Source organism: Dasypus novemcinctus, chromosome 30, assembly GCF_030445035.2.
Source record: "Dasypus novemcinctus isolate mDasNov1 chromosome 30, mDasNov1.1.hap2, whole genome shotgun sequence".
NCBI classification, from domain to species: domain Eukaryota; kingdom Metazoa; phylum Chordata; class Mammalia; order Cingulata; family Dasypodidae; genus Dasypus; species Dasypus novemcinctus.
In genome coordinates, this window is record NC_080702.1 from 44,271,557 (window position 1) to 44,280,227 (window position 8,671).

Consider the following 8,671-nt stretch of genomic DNA (forward strand, 5'->3'; position numbering starts at 1 on the left):
TTTCCCCATACCCATCGTCCACCATGTCCACTTTTCCCAATCCAATGCCACCTTTTCTATGTGGACATTGGATTGGTTGTGTCCATAATATCAATTGCATTCAGAATATTTTGCAACGATAACTAATATCCATTACTGAAGTTTTTCATCACAAGTTACAAAATTCCCAGTCAAAATATTTGTTGATTGAAATCAATTCTAAGAGGATTTTTAATGGAAATTATTGCTGTAAGAACATGTTTACAATTATGGACAAGGATGGCAAGTTAGAAACAACATCAAGGAGATGCAGGAGGATTTGGTTTCCCTGTTATTGTCAGATAAATGGCTCTGTCTATCTACCTATTTTATCTAACTAGCAATCTATCTATCTATGTATCTATCTATCTATGTATCTATCTATCATCTATCTATCATCTATCTGTGTATCTATCTATCTCAAAAGAAATCATTAACTTAATGAGTTTGCAAACCTTAGAATTTATGTTAATTTGCTGTTATACGCTTGTGATTAAATCTGCATTTCTCTGCCCTCTTTTCAGTAGTATCATCAGCTACATGGAACCAGAAAACCAAACACGTGTTTCAAAATTTATCCTCCTGGGGCTTTCAGAAGATACACAGGTGCAATCCCTCCTCTTTGGGCTGTTCCTGTCCATGTACATGGTCACCTTCACTGGAAACCTGCTCATCATCCTGGCCATCATCTCGGACTCCCACCTCCACACACCCATGTACTTCTTCCTCTCTAACTTGTCTTTTACAGATATCTGTTTCACCTCCACCACTGTCCCAAAGATGCTGCTGAACTTCCAGACAGAAAGCAAAACTATAACTTATGAAAGCTGCATCATCCAGATGTATTTTTTCACGCTTTTTGGACAATTAGATAACTCGCTCTTGACTGTGATGGCCTTTGACCGCTTCGCGGCCATCTGTCGTCCCCTGCACTACACAGTCATCATGAACCCCCAGCTCTGTGGCTTCTTGCTGCTGGTATCCTGGTTCTTGAGTGTTTTAGTCTCTCTTTTACATGGCTTAATGGTTTTGCGATTGTCTTTTTGTACAGATTTGGAAATCCCCCACTTTTTCTGTGAAATTACTCAGGTGGTCCGACTTGCTTGTTCTGACACCTACCTCATTGACATAGTTGTGTATTTTGAAACTGGACTTCTGGGTGTTATTCCAATCACTGTGATCCTTTTCTCTTACGCTAAGATTTCATCCTCCATTTTGAGAATTTCAACAGCTGGGGGAAAGCATAAAGCTTTTTCCACTTGTGGGTCTCACCTCTCAGTAGTATTCTTGTTTTATGGTACAGGTCTTGGAGTGTATCTTACTTCAGCTACCACCCAAAACTCAAGGGCAAATGCAATAGCCTCAGTGATGTACACAGTGGTCACTCCCATGTTGAACCCCTTTATCTATAGTCTTAGAAATAAGGACATAAAGGAGGCTTTTAAAAAGTTGAGAAACATTATTTCTATAAAAGTATTATTTGTCTCAAATTTAGAAAAATTCCCATGATTAACAGAGGTCAAACACTGGGAGATCTAAATTGAGATACTTTAATAAGTGTATAGAAAAATAATTTGTCTATTTTTCAAAATTTCTACTTCTTTAATTTTTATATATCAAATACAATAGTTTCTTCTATATTTTATTTTGACATCATGTCATCTCTCTTATTATATTCCCTAGAATCAGTATTAAAGTAGTAACAGTTGCCTAATTTTTCAGCAGCAAAATATTTAATATAGGTAATTTTGTATTTATAAAATTATCAGAGATACTGTAAGGATGAAGGTGTACTGTAGTTGCTGCCAGAGAAATGCAACTACGTAAGAATTTTTTTTCAGATCTTTTGTTGCTACATATTAATAAACACACAATTCATCCAAAGGGTACAATCATTGATATTTGCTATAATCACATTGTTCATTTATTACTTTGATCATTATTAGCACATTTCTTTATGTCGATTATTCTAATTAAAAAACAGACAAACAAGAAAATTCCTCACCTCTCAATCTCTCCATGCTTCCCCCACTGTACATAGCTGCTATTTCTGGTTCTTCTATTCAATGTGTATAATCAATGATTTTCAGTATAATCACATTATTGTATATTCATCATCTCAAAAATTTTAGTACAATTACATTACTCCAAAAAGAAGACTCCACACCACTTAGCATTCCTTCTTCAGACCTTCATAACCACTAATTTTCTTTCATCTTTATAGATAAATTTATCCCTACTTTTTATATGAATGTAATTATACAATATGTAGAATTGTAGTACTCTGTGTTTGGTCTCCACTTAGTAAAATGTTTCAGTTTTTTTTGTCTGATATTAACATTTTGTACTCAATGTTCACTTGTTCAGCTTCAAAGAAAACGTCTTATGTATGCAATTCTACTCATATTCATATTTCACATAATATATTTACCTTTGATCTAATGCATTTAGTTCATATTAGGGCAATCATAGAGTATCTGTCTTTTTGTGTTAAGCACGTTTCACTCAACATAAGATCCCCCAGGGTCATCCATGTTGTCACATGTTTCACAAATTCATTTCTTCTTATTTGTGCATAATATTCTATCATTTGTACAACCCACAAAGTTTTTATTCATTCATTAGTTGGTGGTCACCTGGGTTGTATCCAGATTTTGGTTTTTGTGTATAACATAGCTATGAACATTCATGTGCAGATATCAGTTCATGTCACAGTGCTCAGTTCTTTTAGGCATATACCTAGCAATGGTATTTCCAGGTACCTTGGCAAGTGAATTTTCATATTCTGTAGAAACTCACAAACAGTGCTCTACAGTGACTTTCCCACCAACAGTGAATAATCATTCCTATCTTTCCACATCTTTCCCAAAATTTACAGTTTTCTGACTTTTTAATAGCTGCCAGTCTAACAGATGTGAAATGGTATCTCATTGTAACTTTGATTTGCATATCCCTAGTCACTAGTTATATCAAACTTTTTCATATGTTTCTTCACTATTTGTATTTCTTCTTTGGACAGTTTTCTATTCAATCCTTTTGTTCTTTTATAAGGCAGATTCTTTGTCTTTTTTGTGTGTTGCATTGTATGATCTCTTTATATGTCATGGATATTAAACCCTTTTCAGATATGTGATTGCAAAATATTTTGTCCCATTGAGTCGACTGCCTTTTCACCCTTTTGACGAAATCCTTTGAGGTGCAAAAGTGTTGACGTTTGATGAGATCCCATTTAACTATATTTCTTTTGTTGCCCATGCTTTGGTTGTAAGGTTTTAGAAACTACATCCTAATGCAAGATCTTGAAGATGATTTCCTACATTTTCTTTGAGTAATTTTATGGTTGTAGGTTTCATATTTAAGTTCTTGATCCATTGTGAGTTAATTTGCGTATAAAGTGTGAGATAGAGGTCTTCTATCTTTCTTTTGGTTATGGCTATCCAGTTCTCCCACGATCATTTCTTGAATAGACTGTTCTGACTGAGCTGGGTAGGCACAACAGCCTTGTTGAAATCACTTGACTGACTACTGGTCTGAGTGTCTATTTCTGTGTTTTTTATTCAGTTCAATTGTTCAATCTGTTCTTATGCCAGTACCATGGTGTTTGTTTTTAACACTGTAGCTAAAAAATAAGCTTTAAAGTCAGGAAGTGAGAGTCCTCCAAATTTGTCCTTTCTTTCAGACATTTTTGTTTATTCAGGGTCGCTTAACCTTCCAAATAAATTTGATTTTTTACTTTTTCCTTACTGCAAAAAAGGCTGTTGTAATTTTTCTTGGGCTTGCATTGAATCTGTAAATCAGTACTGGGAAAATTGACATCTTAATGATATTTAGTCTTCCAATCCATGAACATGGATTGCTCTTCCATTTATATAACTCATCCTATGTTTCCTTTAGCAGTGTTTAGTAGTTTTCTGAATATAGGTCTTTTTTGTCCTCGGTTAAGTTTATTGCTAAATATTTGATTGTTTTATTTGCTATAATCAATGGATTTTGTCCCTGATCTCCTCTTCAAATTGCATATCAGTAGTGCATAGAAACATTATTGATTTTTGCATATTAATCTTTTTTCTGGCCGCTTTGCTAAACTCATCTATTACATCTGGTAGCTTTGTTTTGTGGATTTTTTTCACGATTTCCTAGATATAGAATCATATCTTCAGCAAATGGGGAAATTTTTACTTCTTTCTTTATTATTTGGGTGACTTTTAGTTTTTGTCTAGTCTAATTGATCTTGCTAGAACATCTAGTACAATATTAAATAATAATGGTGACAGTAGGCAACCTTTTCTTGTTCCTGAACTCAGTGGGAAATCTTTCAGTCTTTAACCATTGAACACAATGCAAGCTGTAGGTTTTTCATATATGCATATCACCATATTCAGAAAATTTCCTTCTATTCCTACCTGTTTTAGTATTTTTATCAAGAAAAGGTGCTATATTTTGACAAATCCCTTTCTGCATCAATTGAAAGGAACATGTGTTTTTTCTTAAATTTATCAATGTGTTTTACTACAATAAATGTTTTTCTTATGTTGAAACACCATTGCATACCTGGGATGAAATCCACTTGATCGTGGTGTATAATTCTTTTGATGTGCATTTTGCTTCTTTTTGGAAGTATTTTATTGAGGATTTTTGCATCTATATTCATTAGAGAGATTGGGCTGTCATTTTATTTTTCATAATATCTTTCTCTGGTTTTGGTATTAGGGTGATGCTGGGTTTGTAGAATGAGTTTGGTAGTATTCTTTCCTGTTCAGTTTTTTGGAAGACATTGAGCAAGATCGGTGTTATTTCAACTTCGAATGATTGGAAGAATTCAATGAAGACTTCTGGAACCAGGCTTTTCACTTTTGGGAGGTTTTTGATGACTGTTTCAATCACTTCCCTTGTGATTGCTTTGTTGAGGTCTTCAAAATTCAATGTAGGTGGTTCATGTGTTCTCAGGAATTTGTCAAACATCTACATTTTTTAGTTTTTTAGCATATAGTTGTACATAGTATCCTCCTATGATCTCTTCTAGTTCTACAGGGACAGTGTTAAAATCTCCCCCCCTCTCATTTCTCACTTTATTTATTTGTGTACTTTCTCTTCTTTTCTTTGTCAGTCTAACTAAGTTTTGTTGATTTTGTAGAACTCTTCAAAGAACCAATTTTTGTGTGTTTTTTTAAAATTCTCTCTATTGATTTCATTTATTTCTGCTCTGATCTTTACTATTTCTTTCTTTTAGCTTGATTTGGGATTAGTTTCCTGTGTTTTTTCTACTTCTGGTGTGTAGTTAGATTATCCTTTATAGCCCTTTCTTCTATTTTAATGTAAGCAATGTGGCCTGTAAATTTCCCTCTCAGCACTGCCTTTGCAATGTCCCACAAGTTTTGATATGTCGTGTTCTCATTTTCATTTGCCTCAAAATAATTACTGAATTGTCTTCCAATTTTTCCTTTAATCCATTGATTCTTTAAGAGTGCGTCAGTTAATTTCCATATATGTAATAACTTTCCCTTTTTTCTGTCCATTCTTGATTTCAGCTTCATTCCTTTATGATCAAATAAAGTGTTTAGTATAATTTCAATCACTATAAATTTATTAAGACTTGTCATGTGACATAACATATGGTCTATCTTGGAGAAGGATCCATGAGCACTTGAAAAGAATGTATATCCTGCTGTATTTGTGTGTGATGCTCTATAGATATCTGTAAAGTCTAATTCATTTATCATATTATTCAAGTTCTGTTTCTTTTTTTAATCCACTGTCCAGACATTCTTCTCAATACTGAGTGATGTATATGAGTCTCCAAATATTATTATAAAGACATATATTTTGCCTTCAGTTTTGCCAGTGTGTGCATTACATATCTTGTGACTCTCAGGGTAGGTGCATAAGTATTTAGTATATTTACTTATTCTTTGTGAATTCCCACTTTTATTAATACATAATGACCTTCTTCATCCCTTATAAAATTTTACATTTAAAATAGATTTTATCTGCTGTTAGTATCCCTACCCAACTCTTTTTTGAATACTATTTGTATGGAATAGGTTTTTCCAGCCTTTCACTTTTAATCTGTTTGTGTCCTTATGTCTGAGGTGAATCTCTTGCAGACAACATATTTTTAATCCATCTTATCAGACTTTGTCTTTTGATTGGGTAATTCAAGCAATTAAAATTCAATGTTATGACATTAAAGACATTATTTACTTCATCCATTTTGATCTTGGTTTTCTGTTGTCATCTCATACTATAGTTTAGCTTTCCACCCTTTCTAATATTCTTCATTTCTATACTCCTTTCTCTTGTCTCTCATCTTCGTTTTCTCCTTTCAGGCTGCAGCACTCCCTTTAGTACCTCTTGAAATTCTGGGGTTTTAGTAACATATTCTATCAGTTTTCATTTGTCTGAGAATAATTTGAACTCCCCTTCATTTTTGAATGACAGCTTTGACAGATACACCATTCTTGTTTGGCAGTTTTTCTCTTTCAATACCTTAAATACATTGTACCACTTCCTTCTCTCCTCCATTGTTGTTGAGAATAGGTCAGCAGTTAATCTTGAATTTCCCTTGTACGTGCTCCTTTTATTTTCTTTTCCTACTTTCAAAATCTTCTGTTTATCACTGATTTTTCTCATCTGCTTTGTTGCTGTCTCAGGTAGCTCTGCTCATGTTTGTTCTATTTGTTGTGCATCGTCCTTGTATATTGATATTTATGTCTTTCATAACGGTGGGGTAGTTTTCAATCATTATTCCCTGAAATATTCTTTCTGCCCCTTTTCCATTCTCTTCTTCTGGGATTTCAATAATGCATATATTTTTGTGTTTTGTATTGTCATTCAATTCCTTTTCTCTTCTTTCTGTTCTCCTGTCTTTTCCAGTTCAGATGTTCTGTCTTCAGACTCTGCCTCCCTTTTCCTTTCTAACAGCTGGCAGGGAAGAAAATGTCTGCTCCCCTCTTTCAGTCAGCTGAAATGAGCAAGGATTTTACTCCCACTCTATATCTGGTGGGTGTGGGAGGGGAGACCTTCTTGGTTGCTGAGAGTTGGAGTAACTAACAGCATGCTGTTTATACCTATTCATCTCTCTGTTTCTTACCCTCCTGGGACTTGTGGAGCACTGTCCTGGTTTGCTGGCTCTCAAAGCATATCCCTCAGGTGGCCTTTGGTTGTTTCTCTGTTGTTTCTGTGTTCCCACAATTCCAGGAACTACATTTGTTATATGGTTTTGAGTGAAAAATAATCTATCACATTGAAAATTGTGTTTGTCTTGAAAGTTTTTGTTAATTGGCTACAGAAAGAGTTCACATTCTGAACTGGAGTCACAATTTGATTAAGTTTACAGTAATCCAATTTCCATCTCCAATAAGTGCCTTTCTCCTGCAACTTTCCAGTCATAATTTAAATGAGGTGGTAATATATAGCCCTTGACTCTTCAAACACTTATGAGCTCATTGATCTCTACAATTCTTCAAAAGAAAAAGGGTGCTCTTTAAAAAATATTTTGTTAGGCAGAACATATTCCAGAAATTGCTCTTGGCCTTTCCCATGATCTTAGTCCACAAGTACAGATCATAAAAATTAATGTGAAAGGAAATCAAGCAAGACCTAAACACATGGAAGGATATTCTGTGTTCATGGATTAGATGATTAAATACCATGAAGATGTAAATGTTACTTAAACTGATTTGTAGATTCAATTCAATCCCCATCTAAATTCCAATAGACCAATTTACAGAAATAGAAAAGTCAATTACCAAACTTATTTGGAAGGGATAGTAGTCCTGAATACCATAAACATCCACAAATTTAGGGCAAAGTTGGAGAACTCATGTTTCCTGAGGTTGAAGTGTATTGCAAAGCTACAGCGGTAAAAACAACACAGTATTGGTATAAAAATAGACACATGGATGAATGGAATCAGATTGAACATTCAGAAATAGGTTCGTAACTTTATGGTCAACTGATTTGTTTATAAGCCTATAAAGTCCACTTTACTGGGACAGAACATTCTATTCAAAAATGGTTTTTGGAATAGTGGATATAACTAACTAAAAGAATGAAAGAAGTTCCCGCTCTTACACCGTACAGAAGAATCAACTCCAAATGGATCAAAGATCTAAGCATAAAGTCCAGGATAATTAAACTCCTAGAAGATAATGTAAGGAAACATCTGCAAAATCCTGTAGTAGGTGCTTGTCTCTTAAATTGTATATGCAATGCATGAGAAACAAAAGAAAAATAGATAAATTGGACAATTGTACATTAAACACTTCTTTATGACTTTGTGAAGAAGGTGAAAATTCAACCTACCTACTCATTGGGAGAAAATTTTGGTAAATTACACATCCAACAAGGGTTTAATATTCATGAAAAATAAAGATCTTACAAATCAACAATAAAAATTCAAACAGATACAATTTAAAAATGGGCAATGGACGTGAATATTTTTCATAGAAGAACTATAAATAACAACAAAGCACCATGAAAAAAATATCAAGTATTACCCGCAACTATGGTAAAGCAAATAAAAGCTACAAGGAGATATCATTTCACACATAAAACATGGTTTCTATTAAGAGAAAGCAAAACTACAAGTGTTAGAGATGACACGGTGAAATAGGAATGATTACTCACTGTAAGTTGAAATGTAGTATGGGAT

The 8,671-nt window shown here is 33.9% G+C and overlaps 1 protein-coding gene across 1 annotated transcript; it reads left to right on the top strand.

Annotated features, from left to right (window-relative positions):
- Positions 1–558: 558 nt before the first annotated feature.
- LOC131276712 (olfactory receptor 7C1-like) lies at positions 559–1,527 on the top strand. Its single transcript, XM_058290240.2, has one exon. It carries the CDS (start codon positions 559–561, stop codon positions 1,525–1,527), a length of 969 nt encoding a protein of 322 aa, XP_058146223.2.
- The last annotated feature ends 7,144 nt before the right edge of the window (positions 1,528–8,671 follow it).

What these genes read in the sequence shown, in the direction of transcription:
- LOC131276712 (XM_058290240.2), top strand. Translation starts at nt 559, where the DNA reads ATGGAACCAGAAAACCAAACACGTGTTTCAAAATTTATCCTCCTGGGG.